At 42.4% G+C, this 25,361-nt stretch overlaps 2 protein-coding genes across 7 annotated transcripts in view; one reads left to right on the top strand and one right to left on the bottom strand.

Moving 5' to 3' along the window:
• Window positions 1-6,175: 6,175 nt before the first annotated feature.
• LARP7 (La ribonucleoprotein 7, transcriptional regulator) lies at window positions 6,176-22,805 on the bottom strand. Of its 3 annotated transcripts, none has more exons than XM_024568927.2 (13): window positions 22,658-22,805; window positions 17,172-17,372; window positions 16,586-16,686; window positions 16,428-16,511; window positions 16,153-16,317; window positions 15,973-16,066; window positions 15,541-15,894; window positions 15,300-15,444; window positions 13,618-13,751; window positions 12,709-12,824; window positions 9,624-9,783; window positions 9,299-9,390; window positions 6,176-6,494 (listed from the first exon to the last, which is right to left on the bottom strand). In XM_024568927.2, the coding sequence occupies exons 2-13, from the start codon at window positions 17,368-17,370 to the stop codon at window positions 6,414-6,416; spliced, it is 1,725 nt and encodes a 574-aa protein (XP_024424695.1). In that variant the 5' UTR covers window positions 17,371-17,372; window positions 22,658-22,805; the 3' UTR covers window positions 6,176-6,413. The 3 variants fall into 3 exon arrangements, with proteins under 3 accessions (XP_024424695.1, XP_024424697.1, XP_024424696.1); XM_024568929.2 differs by having other exon boundaries at window positions 15,541-15,891; XM_024568928.4 differs by having other exon boundaries at window positions 22,615-22,771.
• A 23-nt stretch (window positions 22,806-22,828) lies between these two features.
• The window catches only part of ZGRF1 (zinc finger GRF-type containing 1), a 55,041-nt gene continuing 52,508 nt past the window's right edge, over window positions 22,829-25,361 (top strand). For 3 of the 4 annotated variants that reach the window (XM_053911723.1, XM_045202651.2, XM_053911724.1), the window contains exon 1: window positions 22,829-23,551. The gene's annotated coding sequence lies outside the window, so the exon portion shown is untranslated. The remainder of the gene's footprint in view (window positions 23,552-25,361) is intronic. The other variant, XM_053911722.1, reaches the window with a different exon arrangement.

The following is a 25,361-nucleotide window of genomic DNA, read 5'->3' as shown; positions in this document are numbered from 1 at the left end:
TGCCCTGAGTTTCCACTGCACCTTGAAACCCTTTGTGGCCATGGTTCATTCATGTTAATACATTTGTCCTTTTCCTCCAAGGGCAACAGCCAAAAAAACAAAACAAACAAAAAACACATACACACACAAAAAACAGATGGGAATGACTACATAGAGCCACCAACTACTGTAAGAAATAAGGACTGAGCCCTGGCTGGTGTAGCTCAGTGGATTGAGCGCCAGCCTGCAAACCAAAGGGTTGCCAGTTCGATTCCCAGTCAGGGTACATGCCTGGGTTGCGGGTCGGGTCCCCCATGGGGGGCATGCAGGAGGCAACCACACACTGATGTTTCTCACCCTCTCTTTCTCCTTCCCTTCCCCTCTCTCTAAAAATAAAGTGGATAAAATCTTTTAGAAAATGTTTTAAAAAGTAAATAAACAAATAAAAAAGAAATAAGGACTGACTCTGATAAACCAGATCCCGTCAACAAAGAGCACATCACTTTGTTCCTGGCTCAACCTTGACGTAGGAAAATTTAAAAGTAATCTAAGAGAATCTGGTGATTTAATAAAACTGACTAATGCCAGATCCAACCAAGCCCAACCATGTCCGCAGAAACAAGAGCAGTCCTGCAGACCAGTGGGGAATGCAAGTGAACAGGACGGTGCAGTCAGAACTCACAGCTTAGAGAGGCAGTGTCTTTAGTCACACTTGCAAGAGCTGGGGCTCAGAGGCAGGATGGGGTGGGAAAGCTGCAGAGCTAAGGAAAAGTTACACTGCTCTGGCAATGTCCAGTGAGGCGCTCTTTCCTTCTAGCAGTTCTTTAAAACAGTTGGAGGGAGACACGCCCAGATTATGTCAGTGTATCACACAGACACCGACTGGACTCATCAGCCTTTCCTTCTCCTGGAGAACAAACAGGACACTGGGCCCAGTACACACCCCGCCATGGGACCAGGTTCACGGTGGCCCCAGGGACTCGGTGTCCCCAGGTCCAGCCTACAAACCTTTCCCTTTGGCTCAGGTCTAGTCAGTCACAGTCCTGAAAGCAAGGTACATTCTTGAAAAGCATGGTATAAACGGTATCAGCTTGACAGGAGGGGCAGGAAAGAAAAGGTTTCAGAAATATTTAGCAGGGCCTCACTTAGGATTTGTCCTCCACCCTGTGCTGGCCAGGAACACTTCTAGAAATTTATCTGAAGCATACAAATACTTATAGTAATCAAAAGCAGGAAATTACATGCCAAGCAATAATGGATTGATTCATATGTTATGACAGGTTAACACAATGGCATACCAAACAGCTATTAAAAGCAATGATGCTGTTTTGGGGAGATGAACAGTTGGTGAGTGACATCCACTGGCCAAACACATGCAAGATCATAAATACTAGTACTACCTCTATCTTGCACAAAAACCTCACTTGGAGACAATGTTTATTGGCAGAAAAATCCTTACAGTATACTATTCAGGAGACATGGGAAGTTATGAAACAGTATAATAACGTGTAGAATTTTGGTGACTTCTTGCTCTTATATATTTTCTAATTTTTTTCCTCAAATATATTATGTAATTGAAATATAATTGAAAGAATTTGTAAATTAAAAATTCAGTCATTTTTCAGTTCTTGAAATAATTTAAAAATGTATTTCCATTCCTTTACTTTCTCCCTTACTCTTTATCAAAGTTTTTTGGCTTTTTAAAAATCTAGAGATGGGGCAATATAATTGGTTTCCTTAGTAATTGCAGCTGAAGCTCCCAAACACTCTTCTTTGTTTGTTCGTTACTTTCTTTTAAAACTGGGTGGATTTCCTGACTAATAGGTATGCATACTAATTATCAATCCAATTTTATTCTAGGAGCTTCAACATTATGACTGTGAAACAGCCTGATTCAAAGTTTAAACCAACAATTTTAACAGCTTAAGTCGACAATTCTAAGTGGGTCATCAGTTCCTCCTAGAATTTTTAGAAGTTTTCAACATTGCAATTTAAGTTTAAGGGCCGATGTCTTATTGTGGATGTCAACAAGGGTTCTCATATTAAATGTAAAGGTTGTATTTGAAGGATTCTTCAACTTTCCAGTCATATTTAAAATTAAATAAAGAAATGCCTGTTCATGAAAATATACAAACAGGACAAGAAAACATTAAAATTTTCCACCTTTACTTTAGTTCTTCACCAAAATGTCCATGATCAATTTCTTATTATTCAATGTATTTGTTGTTCTAAAGTGTGTATGATACATGCTTTCATTTTTATTTAAGATTCACTTTTTTTGAGAGAGAGAGGGGGAGGGAGAAAGAGAGGGAGGGAAACAAAGTCTTCAGCTGGGGACCTGGCCCGTAACCCAGGCATGTGCCTGGACTAGGAATCAAACTGGTGACCTTTTGGTTTGCAAGCCGGTGCTCAACCCACTAAGCCACACCAGCCTGAGCATGATAATATGGTTTTAAAAGGAGGCCAATTCTCTTTAATGTTCACCTTGTGGTTTGTAAGGGGCTTGTACTGTAGTACTGGCTTGCAGCATCTTTTCTCCAATTTTAACTTCTGTTCAGTATTCAACGGGATAAATGTTCCATTATGTAAACAGCTAGTCTTTTTTCAGATGAGGTAAAGTCTTTCTTTTACAAACAGTCCTGGAGTGAGCAAACCAGTTATACAAAAGAACATCTAAATGTTTGATTCTGTTTATCTAAAGCACAAAATCCGGTGAAAGTACTTCATGCTGTGAGGGAGTTTCTGGTACTTAACAGTGTTTCTTGGTGGGAGAGAGGGTACCCGTGTGTGTTCCTCTTGTAAAATGCATTGATCGTCACTAAAACTTTAAAGCACAGTCTCCAGTGTCCCTGCCATTCAGAAGCTGGAAGGTGGTTGTCGGCGTGACTGCTGCTTGTAGGACTGAAGCACTGATGCTCATGCAACACGGAGTGACCGGCTAGGTTCCTTTTTTGTTTTAGCTCCGTGCTTCTGCATGCGACTATGAATATGTAACTGTAACAAATATATGACTGACACAGTTTCCTAGCACAGCTTTCAGGGATCCCCCTGTCTCTGTTTTTGGCCTCTTGCCATTATCTGATCACGGTTCCTATTTGTCCATCAAGCTGTAGGACATTCCCATTAGAACTCCACCCCTAAACCAGTGCGTGTAACAGCTGACCGTCACACTCCCACCCCACCGGCTGGCTGAAAATCAGCTCTGGTTGCCTACTCTCAGCTGCCTTGTTCTGCATCCGGCACAGACGCTCAGATTACCTCAGCTCTACATCTCCAACACCTTCCGGGTCTGATGGCTCCCAGGGTGTCAGCTCACCCCTAACCAAGGCTTTGCACTCAGAGCATCCTTTCCATTTTCACTGCACTCTGCTTCTTCAGGGTGGAAATATTCAAGTGGGTTTCTCACCTTCTTTCATTGATACCTGTTTCTATCTTCCTCACTTTAAATAACTGACATACTGGTGTTGGTTTCATTAGGCTGGTATTTCATATCTTCCTTTACAATATTCAACTGGCTAAAGGGCAAACGTGAGTCTGACATTTAAAAATTCTACCGACCAAGCCTATGGACCTCTGCGTGGCAGCATCTGGAAAGTCACCAGACAACTGTGGGAAAAGCCCAAGAGGCAGGGGTACCTTCCTGGTGTGCCGTCTAATTTCCATTCTCATTGCTCTTCTATATTATAAGCTTCCCAAGACACTTAACGAATCAAATGTGTGATTTGTTTTTTAAAGAAAAGCACTGTTTTAATTAAGGTCGTATTTGGCTGCGAAGAACCACCTCTTGCTAACCCAGAAACACTGCTGCTCCCATACCACCTGCAAACCTCAGAGGGTAAGAAACGGACCACAGACACGCAGGGCTCATAGGCACCCCACACAGGGAAGCTGTTTTATATTTACAGAGATGTTAGTAATTACATAAAGTTCTCCTGCATACCAATCAGTAGCAAAATCCATCCTATAAAAAACAAAGGAGAGTAATTCACTGAGGACAGAGTTAACAAGCATGTGGAAAATAACCAAGCTCGTGAGTGACCAGGGACTCACATGCTGGTGACATGCATTCCTGGCTCTCAGAACAGCAAAAATGAAAGACCAGTTAGACAAGGTATGAATGACAGTTTAGCATAATAAGTGCCCAAACACACCTTGGCCCACTTGCTTAAAACATGAGGAGCTGCACAGCCCCCGCCCCCAGCTCCTCCTTCAGGGTCTATGCTGAGATGGAACGCTCACCGCAACAGAGAAGAGCAGAGAGCACAAGTCCCCACGGACCAGGCCACCTAAGTGACAGTATGTGCATGTCTGCACAGCAGTGGCTGCAGATAAGGAAATGAGGAAGAAAGGAGGAAGGTGAGAGGGCGGGACAGAGGTTGGTGTCTGGAGCAGGAGAGTCCAGACCCCACACCGGCCAGTAACTAGGGCCTTTGGCAAGTGCTTCGGTTTCTTCACTTCAAAGTGGTGATAATAATTATTAAGCACCACTTCACTGAGATGACACAGCAAAAACATTAACAACAAGGGCCAGTAAAATTTTGTTTGGTGAAAGTGATATTGAGCTACTGCAAGGTGCTTAAATAAAATTAGTTTTTCAGTGTAGGAAGCAAATCTCACTGAGAGGCACAAAGACAGGTACACAGTAGGCACTTTAAAAACAGAAATGTGAATCCTGAGAATCTGCAACCTGAGAATGAAAATATCCTTTATACAACTAAATCATAACATCTGCAGCACATATTCTATTGAACTCATTTAAACAAATATTTGTTAAGCAATTACTACATAAAGTGCTAGGAAAAGCAGGGTGTTCACTTACCCACAGATCACAGGCTCACAGAGACCTGAAAGGTCCTGGACAAGGAGGACTGGACTGTCACCTGCAGTCTTGACCTTCACCCTGCAATACAGGCCCACCGTCTGTCTTCCCCAGGGCTGTAAATCCCCAGGGCAGGGGCCTTACCGTTACTTTGTAGTTCTAATGCCCAAAGTGTCCTTGTCTGATTGTAGCAGGGGCTAAATAAATATTCCATTAAATGAATTCAAGAATAAATGAAAGCGTAAGTGAATGGGGTTTTTCCTCCTCCACCTTTGTTCCTAAGATTTATCCCACAAACTGATTTTCACTTATTCTCTTACTGTCTCCCTCTGCCCCTGGGACAGAAGCTCCAGGAGAGAGGGATCGGAGTCTGAACTGCTTCACTATCATCTCCGGTGTCCACACTCAGGCATTTGTTAAGGAGCATTTATCTTGTCTTAAAGACTGCCAGGGGGAGATTTTTTGAAATTTTACCTGATAACATCTCCAAAATCACCTTAAGACCATCGTTCCTGAGGTCAACTGAGCTCTTGGAACATATGTTTACTTTTGATTATTCTGAATCAGCTGGAGCACAGGGAGTCACAATGCTCACAGCAGTGTTTAGCAACTATTAGGTTTTTCTCTCCCTCCTTCAGTGTGCCTACCAGCTCTGCTTCATGGACAGAGGAGACCTATTTTTGGAAGCTTATTCCTTCCAAAAATAGGTATGTGACCCCAACAGAGAGGTGGTCAACTCCTCCAATCTCTGGCTGCAGGCCCCCACAACGCACCAGAGGGGCAGCCAGAGTAGGGCCCACCTCTGGACAGAGCTGCTGGAACAGGGCTCTGGGCCTGAGCAATGAGCCATGGGGTTGCCCAGGGCCTTTCCCTACTTTCTGGGTAGACTGAAACGAGTCACAAGTGGCACAGGCTCCAGAGTGGGGGTGGGGGCGGCTCTGGGAAGGCCTCCCCTGCTCCAGCCTGGGATTTCCTGGGTAACATGGGAAACCTCAGTCACGCTAATGCCAGTCTCTAGATTTCCCCTCCATGTGTTCATAGTATTGGGTACATTTTATTCTGTCTTCATTTATGGAATACAAAGGCAATACTTTTGAAACTGGTATTTTAATTGAAAACAGGTCATATGGTCTGTTCAATGGAAACTCAGGCCAAGTGTAATCAACAAAACAAAAGATCACGCACACGTCCGTGTACAGTATAGTTGACCTGAGCAGATGTGCAGGACACCTGAAATGGAAAAGCAAGCTGCAAAATACGTGCAGGGAGAGCCTGCTCATGTTTTCTCAACAATGTATTTATGTGGTACTGGTTTTTGGTGGGGCAAATGTTACTATTTTAGTAATATAAGAACAACAAAATAACAATAAAGTTCAACACATTTTATTTACTAAGTCACTTTGAAGTTGATTTATGTAAGATAATTTCAACAAATGTTTAATTAAAAAGTGTGGTTACAATGTACTTGTCACTACAAAAAGAATCTTATTTACAAGTTCTTTTAAGTAAATGTAGGTTAAAAAATTCATTATGCATTACTAATATAATGAAAATGCATTTCTTAAGAGCAGCTCAAGCATCCAGTGAAATCTTAAGAGATGAACCAACATTTTTTTCATTCATACTCGGAAAATCTAATGTGCTTACTTGCTTGTTGAGTCTTTGCGAGTCTGATCTTTTCAGCTTTGGTGATTAACTACAGAGAGAGAAATCAGAAATTAGAATGTATTGTGTACCTAAAAACAAAAAGATAATTACCACTAGAAAAAATATACAACTATCAGCTGGAATAAATTTTTTTTCAAAAGACAGAGAGAGGAAGACAAATGAGATAATAAGTCTTAGGTCAAATCAACGACAGAAAGAACTGTCAAGATTATGATTTTCTAAGTAGACTAGGTATTAAATCTTTAAATTAGCTAAAACCCTCTCACTTTAATGCCAGATTACTAAAAATTTTCAATTAAGAACGGCCACACTCCATGCAGGCAATTTTTGTTACCTGCTAGGAGGGTTCAAGACCCACATCTATTTGCTGCTGCCTGTCTCCGTGGGTCTGTGTGGTGACCCCCACAGACACTCCCAACAGGCTGTGCAGTCGGTCAGTGAGCACACTGGGCTTGAGGACCCCCACGCTACTGGAATGAGATGGTGTCTCTGGCTGACTGCTACCCAAAGGTTTGCTTACGAATTTAAACATGAAAATATCCCAAATACAATCTGCTATTCAGAGTACTTATTATTTGATATTTATTACACCAGAACACAAACACGAATATTTTCCGAGAAGGCATACAATTAGCTGGAATGAAGACGACCAATAAAAATGTCTAAATAATCCACAAACTTTCTTGATAAAAACATTTTAAATGTTTTATTTGGCCTTGGAAGAAATGAAAATCTCATTCTCATAAAAATACGGATTCTAATAAGCCACCACTAACACAATTTCTTTCAAGTGTTTGGTGACGCGTGGCTGTTGGCAGGAAGTCACTTTTAGGTTATACTAAAGGCCTGTTCCTCGGTGAAGTGAGTCAAGATGTAAAAGCTGTCACATCCGCATGCTCTTCACGAATTTTATGAATTCTGCCTTTACCTGATGAATATCTGACATCAGTAATTTATAGAAAACAACCATTTTGATAAAAACAACAAAAATTCAAATATGCTTTCTTTCACTCAGCTATGGACCAGGTCAGGCTTCACGTCAGGAAATATCTCCGTCTCACTGTGGGATGCTAGCCTTCTCAGAGAAATTTACCTCCCCTTACTAAGCTGCTTGCTCTCAACGCTCCAGCTACATCCCATCGCCGCCCCCTCCCCGCAAGGCCTCAGCACTTCCTGTGGCCCCACTGGAGAGCTGTGCCTCTGAGTGTCCTGGCTGCTGTCTCTCTATCCTGAGGTCCCAGACAAACCCAGCTGATGAGCAACTACCCCACAGAACCTTGTGAAATTTTCTGCACAGCACTGTCACCACCTGACTATGCTGTCGCTCATGGCTGTATCCTCAGTGAGTGCTAACCACTATGGACACTCAAAAATATTAACTAGCCTTGGCTGGTGTGGTTCAGTGGGTTGGGCATCATCCTGCAAACCATAAGGTCGCTAGTTCAATTCCCCATCAGGGCACATGCCTGAGTTGCAGGCCAGGTCCCCACTGGAGGGCATGTGAGTGGCAACCACACATTGATGTTTCTCTCCCTCTTTCTCCTTCCCTTCCCCTCTCTCTAAAAATAAATAAATAAAATCTTTAAAAAAATTTACAAAAATGGGACCTTTCTGAAAAAAAAATTACTAATTTTACAAATATAAAATTTAAATAAAATTACACACCAATTAAAGATAAAGTATTATTTAACAGAGTGATTTCTTTTCATTTTGGTGCTGAGTTCTGGATTAATGACTTTAACATTTAAATAGTCTCCAGCAGGCTTTCAAATTAACTGTTCACAGACCTGAAAGGGTGCTCAGGAAGGAAGGAGGCCTGGGGTTTGAGCAAATGTCTGCATTCAGGGAAACAGAATTAGCAAAGACCAGTAGGAAACCTCCCCCAAAATCACCTTAAATTCCAATGAATGCAGGTGATGCAAAGCTGATGAAAAACACCTGATTTTTAAGTTTAAGGAAAAGATAATTTTATAAATATAAATCCAAACTAATAAACCTAGAATACTGAAAGTGTGACCTTTTTAAGTGCTAACCAATGAGAAAAGGATGTACATCTTTATAGGTTTACCTGACTATAAATTTTGATAATAGTTACCTAAGTTATTATGTGCCCTGTTTTGTTCTAAGTACTTTAAAATGCACTAGTCTTTAAATGCATTACAATTTGTTTTAAAATAATAAACTTGACAGTTCATTAGAAACAACTATTTAATAAATTACCCATTGTCATTTAAAATAAAATTACTGAAAGAGAAGCTTGCTTTACATTATTTAGTGTATTTAAACTTGTTTACATCACCTGTTGACTATTCTAGAGAAAAAGTAACAAATCTTATCAGTGATGTAGGGAACATAATGCATAAAGTTGCTCAATCTTATCTCTGAAGGCTCACATCCTTAAAAGCCACATTCTAAATACTTTGTGTCTTTGCCCTTAAGACAATGTTTAAAGAATCATTTACCACCCAACCGAAAACAGAGCAGCCAGAAATCAACTCTGCTTTAAGTTATAGCACTAATTAAAAAAAAAAAAAGAAAAAAAAGCAGGAAGGAGAAATAGGAAACTCTAAATTAAATCACACACTTGTGGGGAAAATAATCCTAATTTCATGTATTTCAAAATACAGAGAATAAGAATTCCCCCTTAATTTAATGCACAGTATATACCATGTAAATGTCTGTTCTGTACAGCAAACCCAAGGTTATCTTAGGAGCACATATCACTTTCAGAAGTCTGTCAGACTCCAAAACCAGTTGAGGCAACAAACAAAACAAAACAAAACCCCCCACAAAAAATAACTACATGAAAACAAAATGAGAGTAACTGATTACCTTCTCAGTGCCTCTTTTCTTTTCCCGAGGCTGGTTCAGTTTGGCCTGCCTGTCTACCAAGATCTTCTGCCAATACCTCTGTTCATGATCCCCTTAAAAACAAAGAGTAACATTATCACTTCACTGAACAGACAGGTACATATGAGGAAGCATATCTGAGGCATTACACTCTCAAAAGAACTGGAATAGTTGTCAGATTGTATTTAATGCTACTTTATGCATTTGAGTACCAAAAAAATACTTGTTTCATTAGCCAAACTCAGAAAATATAATACAAGCACCCCACAATACCATTGTTAAAAAGGAAGACTCCATGAAGTTTTACCAGAAAGAACCTCGAGTTTCCAGCAGTATTTCTTTTTAATTTCTGAATGTGCATCTATTACTGCTTGTGCATCCTCAGGGGATTTGAATCTCACGTGGCATTCTGTGTCTCCTTCCAGCAAATCGACATAAACCACCTCTGAAACTGCTGCCAAGGTGTCCTGCAGTAGAGGTTAGCAAAATGTTATGTCAGCGAAAATGTTTCCTAACAATGCTAAAGTTTTTGCAATGGTTATGTCAGAATGTGTTATGCTACCTGAAGCTTAAAATGACAAATAACTATCCTACATCAAACATTTTTTCTAAAATATATGCAAATGCTCTTAAAAATTGACATGGACACACTTGAGAACCAATTTGACATCAACTCTAGACATAACTTTCTTTAATTCAACCACTCCCTTAAAAATCTTACTACAATGAAAACATTGCATAAGGACCACAGATTTGAAGAGCAGAATGAACAGAAACCTCCCTTCCACCCCCATGTCAACAAGAGGAGTGCTAAGTCCAGGTGTAGTGAGAGTAAGGAACAGAACTAAAAATAAAATAAAAAATCTCACAATGGATTGTGGCAGAGGTGTGTTTCTCCTCACCTATAACTTAAGTCAAAATAACATGACTTAAAATACACATGACAACATTCAACTTTTTATAATCATTCATGCAAAAAAAGCTTCAGTGAACTTAAAAAAATTCTAGGTTCCTGAGTGGATCTTTAAAAACACAGCTCAAAAGCCCTTACTTTTTGGTGGAACACCTAAGCAGTCTCCAAAACAAGCTGCAGTCCCCCAGGCCCCCTCCAGTGGAGGAACCCTGCCTGCCACCCCCCACCCCCCCCACCCCCCCACCCCCCCCCCCACCACAAGGCCTGCTGTGAGGGCCAATTAACAGCATTCCTGCATTCGGAATCATCTCTTCACCACAGGTTCTACAGTAAATACAACACAATTATGCAGGAATGTTACACTAATTCCTCATTTATCAAAATCAATTCATAAAGCTAAAGAAGTGACTGAAGTTTCCCAACCAAAAAAAAAAAAGGCGACATATCCATCTCATACCCTTTATCTTTGTCCCCAAATTTCAAGCCACGACTCATTTAGATTACTTTTAGATTTTGGGTTTTTAAAGTCTGAATTACAGAGGGAACTGAGAAACAGATAGAAATATCATTTCATCAAAGAATAAGAGAAGTTTACTAGTTGGTGATGAAGGGTACGTATGTAAACACCTGTGAGTCTGCAGAAGCCAGGGACTAAGTCTTAACGTTTACCATTCTGCCTATCACAATGGTGGCACTTAATAAATGTTCGCTAATTCAATGAAAGAGAGAGAGAGAACAAATATAATTGTCAGTCCTTCCCATTTCTTTACCTAGTTAATAGTCCTAAATTTACACAAAAGGTCGAGTTGACAAAATCTGGCCACTGACTGGTAGTATAGCCAGGTAATTGATTTGTGTAACTTATTAGGGCACCACCATTCCAGATAGTTACGAAATATGCATTACAATGCCAGCGTAATCTCTGGGCTGCAAAACCTCCCTAGAATGACAATTTGCCTGGAATCCCACTGGGCAAGTCACAAATGGCAGTCAGCACCCGCACAGCTCAGTTTTGTTCCACACACTATGAACTTGATTAATAGCTATTTTATGATTGATGATCATAAATGAAGAATTTGTAATTGACATAAATCTGTCAGTCATTCCAAGTAACAAAGGTCAAGTAGTTTTTCTATTAAATCTTCTGTAATCTAACCAACTGCAGCTGCATTTACATCCTCAATTTTATCCCTCCTATGTGAAATTCGACATTGCTACAATGCTCTGCAAGCTGGCAATATCAATTTGGAACAGAATAAATCCCTCATCTGTATTACAAGGAGAATCTAAACTCACGAGTTAGTGACAGCGGCAGAATTTTAGGACAGGGCTTCAGAGAAAGGGTGCTGGCACACGACTACAGTGAGCAACTGGATGGTTATGCAAGTTAAAATGTGACTGGTGTGAGGACGAAAACCAAAACATACTACAGGACGCTGAATGTCGTCCACACAACTTACTCATCTCAGCCATGCTGAACAGCTTCTCACCTAACTGGGTGACAGGCTCAGGGTAAATAAAATACAGTACTGCCTCACAAAAGAATATGTCAGTAAGAAAGAAATATTGCTGTACTAGTGTTCAAACAGCTGTGTTAGATGAATTATATGAAGTGAAAAAAAAGACTGTCGAACAGTATTTGCAATGCAAATTATGAAGAACTCTGGACATATCTGCACATGCACACAAAACTTTTGTAGTTTTTTTCAAAATACTTGACACTTTTCTGTAATTGCTTCAACTTTTTTAAATGAGCATGGATTGAAAAATACCAAAAAAGATTTAACATGATATTAGAAAAGGCTTTTTTTTTCTCCAAAACAAAAAAACTGTAATTCCCAATAGGATTCATCAACAGACAAAACACTAAATACAAGCTAAGAAAAAAAATATACCTATTATCTCTTTTATCCAAAATAATTTTGGCTTTTTTGGGGTCAAAAACTTTCGAGAGTTTACTGAACGCTAAGAATGCTAATGAAAATAAAAAAGTATCTAGTTTGCTTCAAAACCTGACATGAGCAGATAATTACAATTTTAAAATAATTTCAGACCAAGTCTAATGTTGATTAAATCTTCTAAAAATTTTGGCACTGAGTATTTTTCTAAAATCTATTTTTCTAACAACATAAAAAAGTCCCCCAAAATGGGACACTGGGAAAGAGTTGTAGCGCATCCACTCCTCCAGTTAAGAACTGACTACAGCCCGGTTTTCTCGCCCACAGTACAGCCACGGTCATCAGGGGCGCCCATCAACACACAGAGACCGCAACTTCCCTGTAGAAGGGCGCTTGTGCCCACAGTAAATGTGACCCAGCCAGGAATTTGGTCTTTCAATTCTGCTTCAAGTAGAATTTAAGAGTCACTGTGGACTCCAACTCCACAAGCACCAGGGGAACAAACTCTACTGCCATGTGTTTTCCGTATTCCAAACAAATGCTCGCAGGGGAGTCCCGCACCCTAGGGCTCCGGGCCTTACCTTGACTTGCTTCCTGCCCGGCAGCGGCTCAGGGCTAATGATCTTCACAATCACCCCACTCACAAACTGCGGCCCCGCAGCAGGGATCTTTGGGGGACAGCACTCTTCGTTTGCCGCTGATCGAGTAGAAAAAGACCAGAAATAACTTACACTTAATCATTTAACACTTATGATGTCTCTTTAAAATAACATCACCATTTCTTCAGCTGTTAAATAATTAATTTACTTAATTAAAAACTTATTTATGTAATTAACTTATGTTGTAAGTCATTGGGGTTCAGAACAAGCCCCCCTGACCAAGTCACACAGCTCATTGCTGATACCATGAAATGAAATAAAAAAGCTTTTATAACTGTAAATGCAAACTGTTACTTTTAGAACACTTGTAAATTCTTCCAAAAAAATGTACCCTCTCCCTGAACCAAAAAACCAAAAGTACTTAATAGAGAAATAAACAGGCATGGAATAATACAGAATATTCACTATAATAATTCAGATGTGAAAATTTAAAATATGCCCTAATATTAAAGATTCATAAGAATCTTGTTTTGATTCATTTCTGCTTGTGGTTAATACTATGGAATGATATTGCAAGTGAGAAATTATAACCTTTGTCTATACAAACTTAATTCATAAACTAGGCACTTGTTACTAAGTTTGACTTATGAAAACTAGGGAAAATTTAAATATATAACTGATTAGAAAAGATACTGCTTTAAAAGACTCCTTCGAATGTTCTTATATCAAGAATAAGTCACAGATCTGGACCACTTGCCAATCAATAATTTTTCTAATGACTATTGTATACTTAAATTTTTTTAAATTAAAGTTTATCCTATAATAACTCAGAAATAGTATTTTACTATATAAGTACAACATATATGTTACAAAAACTATCATATTGCTTACATTTTTCATTTTTTTCTCCATGGTCTATTTCCATTCCTGACTCCAATTTTATTTGGGATATTGTTTTTTTCAAAGAAGCCATACTGGCTTTTTGCAGTGCTAAATATTCTTTTTTCAAATCCATCCATTCGGTCCTGTAATGAAAAAAATGTACATTAGAAATAATGAATGATTAAATATATACACTCACTTAAAACACTCAAATTATTTCCACAGTTCTAAATCCATCCAGCAAGCAAGTGTAGGGAAGCTGCCTCGCCCCAACATTCAGATTAAATGTTTTTCATCTGTCAATTCAAGTCTTGAGCATACTTCAATTTTAAACTTTTGAAAATAAAGTTTTAAATTAATTAACTGGTAACATGTACTAGAACAGTCATCTCTGGGGGAAAAAAACGAGAGATTGAAATTTAAAGATTACTTGTTAAACTGCTTCCAATTTCAGAGATAACATTCCTTAGTATTTACTAGCACGAAAAGGAATTCCTAAGGGAAAAACACCCCCTGGAAGCAACTTATTTACATGCATTTAACATGTAGATGCTTCTTCCAGCAGCTTGAGCCCCTCCAGACAGAAACACAATGGCCCTCCGGGCTCCTCTGAGCCCTTATTGTTAACTCTAATCTCTGCCATCAAACAAGCAGATAGGAGAGGTTTTTAAAAAGGAGGAGATCTTGTGGTAATGGTTTTAGCTGTTAACATTGACATCTGTATACTTCAAAAAAAAAAAAAAAAGTTCCAGACCCACCCAGGATCATCCCTTCCCAGAGAGCTGAGACATTAGAATATCAAAAGGCTCTTAATGATTCTCAAAGATAAAAAGGCAAAAGGAATTCAGAGTTAAGGATCCTATAAATACAGGAGCCTGAAGTCCTTGCCTTTTAACCTTCCCGACCAGGACAAGACTTTGTGGAGGTTCTAGTCCAGGAAGGTTAAAAGCTTTCTTCCAGAAGGTATGCCTGCCACTCTTTCCTCCCTGGCTCTCACCCTCGAGTCCAGGGGCTCCCTTTGACTTTAACATGGAAGTGCTTTCTGTGACTGAAGTAGTAAGTGCTTCCATGTTTTAGTAGAAGTGAGTCCCAATTACCGCTCTGCATGCAGCATGGGAATTTCTCACCTGTTTCCAGAGGCCACAGGGACCCCCTTTGCTCTAACATGGGAGTACCTGCTGTGTGAAACAAAAGTAAGTGCTTCCATGTTTCAGTGGAGGTGTCTCCAAACCCACACTTTTGGACCCAATTTTATTTTGTGAACTTACTTTATAGGTTAAAGGAAATCAGGACTGCAAGATTTTCCAAGACTAGGCTTCCCACCACTTAAACGTGGATGTACTTGCTTTGGAACTAAACAAGTAAGTGCTTCCATGTTTTAGTGATGGTAAGTCTTGCTTTTGCATTTTCTCAACCCTGACCTGCCATCTGTGGTGTATTTCAGTGAAGCCCTAAGTCTGTTAAGAACACCCACTACTTTAACATGGAGGTATTTGCTCGGCAGATAGAAATAAGTGCTTCCATGTTTTAGTGTGGTTGTTGCTTTTTAACCCTCCATTGTGTCATGCTGTGCGCACACCTGGGCTGAGGCGGTCACTGTTGCTAATATGCAACTCTGTTACCACAAACTGGAATTGCACTTTAGCAATGGTGACGACCTGGGCTGACTGCCGACCGCGCCACCCACTCACTTGGATAGTACACGCAGGGGAATAACCTCTTCTCCCATTCTGTGCCTCTCCTTGTGTTTTTTCTTATGCTTCCTTTTTGCCTTTAAGAGCAATCCCTCTTTTACATCTCCCGTCTCCTTTTCCTCTTCAGTGGAGACTTCTAAATCTTTACAAAATAAAGACAGGGAAATTGAGATAACTGTAATAGCAAAATAAAGACCAAGATCAAGAAATAGTTGTTTTGTCAAGTACTAAGTCATACCTTTGTTTTCTTTGGACACTTCGGAGGCTTTTTCCAGGATGTCTTTCTGGTCCATTTTCTTGACTTTGGATTTGGGAGTTGGGCAGCCCGCATCCTCAGAGCTACTTCGTTTCCTCTTCCCTGTTGGGACCAAAGGTAAGCTGGTCCCTTCAGCTTTAACCCGCTTTTTTTTCTTCTTTGAGGGTGGCTTTTGGGGTTCAGTACTCTCCCCTTCAGAGCCCTCCGACGTGGTCCTGGGTCTCTTCCCTTTGCCGGTGCTGCTCTCCTTCCCCGTGTCTGTGTTTGCCTCTTTGGTCTGCGCACCATCTTCCTTCTTTACCCGGCCTTTCTTCTTCTTCTTCTTCTTCTTTTCTTCTGTAACAACACTAACATTAGTGTTTACTACTGCAACTACATCCACTTAAATGTTTTCAGTTAAATATCTTAACTCACCAGCTACTCTAAGGGCAGGAATGGGCTTATTTTTCACTGTTTTTGGGAATATCCCAGGTTTCCTTGGTGCTTCTTCTGGTGGGTTGTTAAGAAACTGAAATAAAACCAGCAAAATTTTGCTACCGTTTCAACACTTGCTAATTTTCTTTTGCTTATTTTCTTTTTAGATTCTGGACCTACCTCAATAGCTTTTGCTGCTTGTTCTTTTGTCTCAAATTCCACAAATGCAAACCCCTTTGGATCTCCAGTGGACTTGTAGTGTGGTATACTTATGTAAACGACATTACCACATTTCCCAAACACTCTTTCAATCCAGCTATGGTTAACATTTTTGGGAAGTAACTCCTAAGATAAATCAGAAACAAGGATTCTTAACTCATGGTCAGTGAACTTTGACCTGGGTGCTGAAATGGTTCGCTCTGCCTAGCGGCTGTGAGCTCCTGGAGAAGGCTTACCACATACACGGTCCGCTCATCCTCGTCCTGGGGCCTCTCGCCCAGAGGCTTCTTTCTCCTCACCCTGGTGCCTTCCAAGTCCAGCTGTGAAGGCATGCATAAAATTAATAATCAAATAATCATGCGAGATAATACTGTGATGTAAAAACAATTCTTACCTCTACAACTGCTGAACTTTTCAGTGCTCTGGCTATTAATTTTTCATCTGTGGTCAGTTTTTTCATTTTGTTAAAAGACACCAGAAGGGATATGTCAACATCTAATGAAAATGTAAAAGTGAATATAAATAGATTAAATCTCCTGCAGTCATAGCTAGAAATCTTAACACATTTCCCACCTTTTAAAGCTAATAAAAGGTTTTAGAATTTGTACTACAAAACTGCCTTGTCTTGAATTTCACTCCTAAGCACAGGGAACATGTCTCTCATGCCTGTCCATTCACATCTGATAAATACACATGGTAAAATTGTCTAATTTCAGAATAACTGCTTTCGTCTGAAGTTCTAAAATTCTATTAAGCTCTTAATTATGAGCTACAGTTCTTACAATTGAGGTGTAGAGTTGAGAACATGCACATACTGTACCTCGTGTACATGTTCTCAACTAAGTACATATAACACTAACGTAACAGCAATACAGTATAAGTAGAATTACACACTAATTCAGAAGTAAATAAGCTAGTCAATAGCAGCACACATGACGTCTGGCTCTGAAGTAATTTTTCTTATATTGAAGCAAACTTACATCCATCTCTAGATTTTTCTATCTGCTCTCGAAGAAATCTGTCCTTGTGAAGATTGGCATCTCCAAACCAGAAGTCTACTTGCTTAGTGATGTCTGCAAGCACCTGTTTAACTCTGGACCGCTTCTTCTTTTCTACCTCTTTTTTTTCTGTACTTTCTTCTTCCATTGCCTTTTCTTGGTTTCCTCTTTCAGTTTCCATTCCTGTGAATTAGAGAGGTTAAATATAAGTCTGGTAAGAGCAGAAAATTTAGATAAGTCCTTAATTATAGGGCAGTAGTTGGCTGGATAAACTATTGGCCTGGGTTCCTTTAACCAGATTATCCTAGTATATAAAATCTGTATCGCGATGCTACACTTTTAAGTCTGTAAGTCGAAGTGTAACTAACATTAAGGAACTCCCCACAGACTTCAAAAAGTTAATTCACATTTTTATGCACAACTTCCAATGAAATAATTCTTGATGTTGAATTTTTAGAATGTTAATTTCAGCTCACTATATAGCAGAATTTGACAGGTCAGTTGTGGAAAAGGCATTTCACAGGTGACCATCCCTGCCCAGCACTGATTTCTTGGGCACCAACTCCCAACCCCTCCCCTCTCAAGCTGTTCTGACTGGCTCCTTAGCTCCCTGAAGCTCTAACACACTATCCGAGGGTAATATGGCTGCTCCCTTACTTGCTGAAGTCTTTTTCTGTACCTCCCTAGGCCCAGAATGGATGAAACCAGTGGTTTTTGTGTTATCTACTATTGCACCCATCTCCAGTCCCTGGCACACAGGAGTTATTCAAACATTTGTTGAATGAATTTTGTCATTTTAATTAAACCATGAGAGGTATATACACAAAAACGAATATCGGACCAAAGTCTCTCTAACATTGGGCCTGGGACAATGCAAGCCTGCCTGAGGATAGGTCCGGTCTCACGGTTTTCTTGGACACGGGAGGGTTCAGGCACAGGGGGAGGGCTGGATCTGCCTCTGGCCCCATCAGCTGGTATGCAGGCCTTGGGCCCACTTGACCAGACAACCTAACAGACTGGAGGGCAAAGGGGGCTGAAGCTTTCCCATACTGGGGTGACCTAAGATGCTTTGGCATCTCTGTGGAAGCTGCACATGTCTGTGGCAGGTAAGGGGCAGTAGCTGTGGGCTAAGTGCTGGGGCAGGCCTCCAGAGGACAGGAAAATGCTATTCCTACCTCATCTGCTGCCCTCGGTATCCTCCTGTGAAGCTTAGTAAACAGCACTGGATGAAGCCTACTTGAGTCTCTGGGTCTCAGTGAGAACCTGTCCCTGCAGCAGATGCGCTCAGTGACAGAGGGCACAAAGCCCCCTTCGAATCTCCAGAGTCACCACAGGAGGACTTCAGAACAGGCTTCAGCTGATCGGCCCAGTGTGCATTTTTAAAATAGACACGCAAGGAAGTATTTATTTAAATGGTGCTAGCGTAACACATAAAATGGAGCTGCAGGTCAGAACTCGTCTCAAAACAATCAGGTGTCTTCACTGCAGCAGCCACATCCCTCACCTGATACTCTTACCCGAGCCCACCCAAGGGGCTTCCTCCCACCATTCTGGTGAGGGTCAAGAACATCAGCAGTTCCACCGTCTGACCTCTCAGCAGCGTCTGAGGTGAGAAATCCCCGAAAGACACTTTCCTCGTGGGGCTTCCAGGAGATTTTTCCTCCTCAACCTCCTTTTCTGGACAGCGCCCCCCCCCCCCCCCCACACCTCCTGCTTCTCCTGCTCCACTCTGATGCTGCCTAGCACTGGCCTCAGTCCTGGGCTCTCTCCAGACCCCCACACATCCTTTCAGAAGGTCCCAGTTTAAGCTGCTTGGCTCTAGGCTGATGGTTCACACATCTCAATTCTCCAGCCCTGACTTCTCCCCTTGGCCCCCCATTCCAATATTCAGCCGTCTATGTGACACTACTTGTTTATCTGAACTGTATCTCAAGTTCAAAATGGGAAAAATTAAACTCTCACATTTTAACAAACTTACTTTTCGCCTAGTTTTCCACACCTCAGAAAATACCAACTACAGAACTGCAGAGGGCGAACCCTCGAATCCTCCCAGTTCTTCTTACTGCCCCCGCCCCCAGCAATCCATCAGCATCACAACCACCTGGTCTGCACGTCTCTGCGGGAACTTCAGCCAGCTTCGGCCTTCTTCCACCAGCATCCAGTCACCAGACTATAAGCATTTAAGTATGTAAATGAGATCCTGTCAACCTCTTGCACAAGATCCTCCCAAGATTTCTTGTCACACTCACAATGAAGTCCAAAGTCCTACTCCGCTGGCCTGGGATGTCTCACTGACTCTTCTCTCACAGTTCTCTACGGCAGCCCACTGCAACCAGGACCTTTCTGTTCCTTCAACAGGCGAAGGCCCTTCCACCCCTAGCCACCACTTCCGGCTTCCTTCGGGTCCCTGCAAGGGTCCCTTGCTTAGAGGCTTTCTCTTTGACTGGATCAACACCGTTCGCTCCCTGCTAACTGCGCCCCCACTCTCACTCCGGTCTCCTCTCACCACCACCTGGAATTACGGTTTTGTCTGTCCACAGCACATGTGCACCGGTAGTGCAGGCACTGCAGCTTGGTCACAACCTATACATCTGCTGAATAACTGAATAATGTATTTTAAAGTCTTATGAACTGTGAAGTATTAAACATTTCAAGTTCTTTTGTAAGGGGGTGGGATTGTAAATAAAATTCAAATGTATACTATGATTATCACTACAGCAGGATCCACTGCTAACTTTCCTTTCTGAAAAAACTAGAAACTGCAGAGGGCAGACTACCAGCTCCCCAGTCCTCCGCTGGTCGAAGCCACCACCTGAGGACGCGGCGGCAGAGCTGCACACGAGCCACAGTTGTCTCGGGGACCAGAGTTTCCCCCCACCCTCATATCTCAGCCCAGAGCACGTCCTTCACTGCTTCTCCTAAGGCCTGCTTGTGTGGCCGGAGAATTAAGTCAGAAACTCTCCCCCGGGTGCATAATACACACCTGCAACTGAGATTTAAAAAGTATTTTCTGTAGATAAACAAAATATACCTTCATTTTAGAGGAAGGCTCAGATTACACAGAAGGCAACAAGGCCTGGTACAACTCAGCTTCTCTGTACAGCGGCTGAGGACAGGAAGCTGCCCGGTCAGCTTTCTCCTTGTCCGGTGGTGACACACAGCTGTGTGGTCACCCCATTCATTCCAAATGATTGTCTTTCCCACCATCCTCATCTTATTTAAGGATCCATATTCCCCTGAGCTAATCAATCAAGCTATTTACCCAGCTGTGTGGGTTTTTAGCCAGTTACCTCATCTCTCTATGGGCTTTACATAATGTGGATAAAAATCATACCTACATAATAGGATTTTGTGAAAATTAATCAAAATAATGTACACAAAACACTTTAAATTGCTACTATATAGCACACACTCAATAATATGTAACCATTATCATTTATCATTTACCAAATCTGTCCCCATGTCCTAGCAATTCGATGTCCAAAAAGGCTCTTATCTCCATCTGGTGTTCTCCACCACTACTGTCACCATAACATGGGGACAGTTTATAAACTGTCCTAACAGTCATCCACTCTTCACAGAAGCTGTAACTAAAACACATCCGATTTTGTGACTGATGCTAAAACTCATCAGAAGTTTCTTAGCACCATCATGTAACAGCACGTATTTTTCAAAAACTTAAATGAACCTTAGCCTTAACTGGCTAAGGAGGAGTTTTAAACAAGGAATAAGAGTTACTGTGTAACAGCGCCAATCAGTTTACACACGTTGTTTTAAATCCTCACAAATCCACGATGTGGTTTTTCCAATTTCTTTTTACAGAGGCTCAAAGGTTCAGTGACGTGGACAAAGCTCAGTGAGCTCAGGCGATGTGACCCCTCGTTGCCTCCTGTCCCCAAGCACCCCTTCTGTGTTCCGACTCAGGGCCTCTTAACCTGAGAACATGGAATTTGAGGTGGGTATCAGGAATTCTTGTGAAACTCATGAAATTGTTAAATGATAAGTTTTAATTCTTGTGAAACTCATGAAATTGTTAAATGATAAATTTTAATGGAGAAGTAAAATTATGAGTCTTGTACAAGGTGATTTTTAAATAATTAATCAGGGAAATAGTAGCTTTAAAAAACAAAGGCAAATTTAAAAATCAGACACACACAAATATTGGGTTGTCCAAAAAGTCCGTAACATTTTTTCCGTAAGTTGGCTCTAATAGTGATTAGTTGTCTTTAACTTCATTCAAAACAATTTTGTTAGATTGTATTGTGACACTGTCATATCAGTGTGCATTTGAAAAAAAACTTATCAAAATTGAATTTTTGTGTAGCCATTTTAATACTGAAGATTGAAGAAACTATGCAACATCTTCCACATATTATGCTTTATTTCAAGACAGGTAAAAACACAACTGAAACGCAAAAAAAAATGATTTGTCCAGTGTATGGAGAAGGCGCTGTGACTGACCCAACGTGTCAGAAGTGGTTTGTGAAGTTTCTTGGTACTGTTGACATTTTTGCCAAATAATCCTTTGCTGTGGGGCTGTCTTATGCATTAGAAGGTGTTTAGCAGCACCCCTGGCCTCTACCCACTAGAAGCCAATAGTGCGAGAGAGCTGACATACTCAAAATATCCAGGTCAATAAAGTTACTGCTGAAAATGAAAAACGTGTACTTTATGGGCTTTTTCGCCAACCCAATATAAGCAATGAGGAAGGCTGACACAAATTGGTTAATAGATGCAAAACCGGTGAGGGCAACAACTGCAGAATGTATGAGCTGCAAGACCGATTTCCATTGTTACCGTTTGCTACAAGTTACCAGTTGCAAAGCAGCCCGATGACTGCGAAGGGCACCGAGAACCTGGAAGAGCGCTAGACAAGACACCCAGTATTTCCCGTTTTCTGCCACTTCAAAGTCTCACAATCTCTCCCCGCAAGCTATATGCACTTGTTTTTGGGGTTTTTTTTTTTTTTTTTGCACTTGTTTTGACACTTGCACGCATTTCCCCGGGAAAGCCTGTCCATGGTTTTTAAGGAACATGGTGCGCTCAAAGGGCTGACAGCCGTGGCGCTGGACGCAGCCGACTGGCCTCTGCCTCCTCCACGCCCAGGTAACGACCCTGCAGCGCGCCCCCCGCCCCGCACTCAGCACACCAGGTTTGCTCCCTTGCTCAAGGGCTCAAGTCCTGACGAAGAAAGTGACTTAGAGGGAAGATTCAGGTCCTCACTTCCGCTGTCCTTAGGCCACCAAAGCTCAAACCTGTGACGTAGCCCCACTTCCCCCGTGACTCCCTCCCCAGCCACTGAGTCCCAGGCCCAGACGCTGCGGGGACAACGCGCCCGCGCCTGCCTCCGCCCCCAATCCCCGCGCGTGCGCACTGACGAGGTCGCGGGGGCGTGGCGGGGAGACAGACAACGGGACGCACTGACCTATATCTCTATCTTAGCGGCTCCGGGCCCATTGGGAACTTACTCCGTTCAGGTCCCAAAATACAGGCCAGAGATTGAGTCCTGGAGCCCTTTCCGTCTCCTGAGTCTCACAATCGTGGTTGTGATCGCGTCATAGGACCAGCGACACCTCAGAAAGTGACACCGTTTCCTGGACGCCTCAGAAAGACGCTCCGAGGCGTAGCGCCGTCGCTACGTCCCAGGCGTGCGGCTCGGGGGCGGGGCGTCGAAGCTTGAGGCCAAGGAGGAGTTTGATTGGCGGGTGGAGAGTGCGGCGTGGGCTGTGCGTCGGGTCGGCTCCCGAGTAGTGACGTCAAGGCCGTTGGCGGGAAAATTGGAAGTGGGTTTGTGCCTTGGATGGGAGTCGTGCGCGCGTCCCGGCTTCCCTGGACTGAGGGCGTAGAGCCGAGGTGGTGCCACCGACTCGGGGGAAGGGACGGAAGAGGCGACCCCCAGAGCGGGCGGTGAGAACAGCATGTAGGCTGGGTGGTCCCGGGGTGCAGCCCTCGCAGACGCGTCCCGGATGACGCGGGGGCGGGGCCTGGGGCTCCTCTTCATTAGTGATACAGGGCTGGGCCCGTGTAATGGGCCTGCTCGTTAACAGGACGTTGTAAGAAACCATCCGAATTAGGGATTCGGAAGGAGGACCAAAAACGTGTGGCACTTCCCGGGAAGTGGCCCGGACATCGTGAGAGCGCCGAAGTTCCTAGCGCTGTGCGAACAGCACGTCGTGTGAGCGTGCCGGCGGCTCCGCACGTCCCAGGCCGTCCCGCACCCCCGGAAGCTTCTGTGCGTTTAAACTGCCTCCTATCGGTGGGTCGACACCGGAATCTTTTGACATGTGGACAGATGGGGACTTTATACTTTCTGGGAATGTTTATCCTGATACCTCTCTTACATACCTTTTTCCCGTTAAATGGTAAGGAAGGGGTGTTGACTGTCCTTTGAATGTAGAAGTAGGGCTCTTTCAAATATTTTAAAATCCAATCAACCTTTGTTTTTGAGGTTTAATCCTTGCCATCTAACTTGGCACTTAGGAGGGTTTTGACCATTTCAATTTCTTTTAGGTTATAACTCCCACAAGTAAAACCGCTAAATTAGGAAAACAAGGTATTGTTCTGGCAGGTCCTGAATAGCCTCTGAGCCATCCTGATCTGTAGGTTGTGGGGACCGCGCCTGCCCTCCGGGGCGATGGACGATGAGGACCGGGCCACTCCGGCCCCTCACGGTGGGCGCTCGGTCTCAGCCGCGGAGCGGCAACTGTGGGCGTGAGCACCAGAGTCCTGATTGCTTAGTTTTGAATTTTGAACCTGCCTTTTACTTTATGATGTTAGGCAAGTTGTTTACCTCTTATGTACTACAGTTTACGTTTTTTTGTAAAATGAACATAAAAAAATAGTACCTACACCTGTAAGGTTGTGACCGTTTTGCCAGTGTCTGGCATATCATCGCACTGAATAAATGGTAGCTGTTGTTAAAAAGAGGTGATGTGAGTGCCTGCCACGTGCCAGGTGCTGTCGGCCGTCTCACGGGCGTCTGCAGAATGTGCAGCCTGCTCCGTGGCTGGGGTCTGGGTGCTCCGGAAGCAGCGGTGAATGCCCTGTTTCTCTGGACCTTCCGGTAACCCTTGGCATTAGCAATTGCGGCGGGCTGGAGGGCTGGAGGGATGTAGGATGTGGGAGTTGTGTTTCTGCAAGGCAGTGTGATGCCTCTCTGGGTCTGGGCCCTGTCCTGTGACCTGAGTCATGGAGCAAGTACTCACGCTGCATCAGCCCACCCCAGAGCAGTCTTTTTAAGTCCCAGGTCAGGCTGTCATCTTGCGAAAATCCTGCCGTGGCCTCCTCCTGTCTTTAGACAGAGTCCAGACCACCCAGCATAAGATGGAAGGGCCTCTGAATCTTGTTACTGTTGCTCTCTTTTTCACTCTCTTACACTTGATGCCTTAATTGCACTACTCTGAGTCCCCTGATCATGCCTTGCTGACTTCCACAGGCCTGTGTAGGGGCATATTGACTCCTATTTGGAAGTACCTTCCCTGGCATCTTCCCTGGTTAATGGTTTTCAGCCTGCACCTAGACAGTGCATCCTTCCAGAAGCCTTGTCTGATGAGCTGGGTGTCTCCCTCCCCCATGCTCATGCTTGTCACATTTTATTGTAATTACTGTTCATCACTGCAATACTGAAAATTTCTTGAGGTTAAGAATAGAGTTTTGTTCATTTTAGTCATGTAATAAGTACTAAATAAGTATATGTAATTTATAAGTAATTTGTAGCGGCCTGTTTTATATGTATAAATGAGAAATGGAATCCAGAATTACAAATTACAGCTTTATTGAAACACCCCTACCTCTGCCCTGGTCTTGAGACCCAAGCCTGTATCAGTGTCACCTGCAGGGCTTGTTGAAACACTGCTGGGCCCTGACCCCACACTTTATGATTTCATAGGTCAGGGGTGGAGCCCAAGAATTTGAATTTCTAACTAGCTTCTAGGTGATGCTGATGCTGTTGGTCCAGGAGTCATATCATTGGAACCAAGGCTTTAGGGAAAAAATAATTTTCTTTGGCATCTTGGTGTCTTCACCAGCACTGATTTTCGATTTCCAAATTTGCCCACAATAATAATAATATCCAATGACATAGAATAACTGCAGAACGATAACTGCATAGATAACTGCATAACTGCATGACTTGCTGCAATGATATTGAAAATTTTTCCCTTGCAGAGAAAT

This window comes from Desmodus rotundus, chromosome 9 (assembly GCF_022682495.2).
Source record: "Desmodus rotundus isolate HL8 chromosome 9, HLdesRot8A.1, whole genome shotgun sequence".
Classification (NCBI taxonomy): domain Eukaryota; kingdom Metazoa; phylum Chordata; class Mammalia; order Chiroptera; family Phyllostomidae; genus Desmodus; species Desmodus rotundus.
This window is presented reverse-complemented; position numbering and strand designations above follow the sequence as displayed.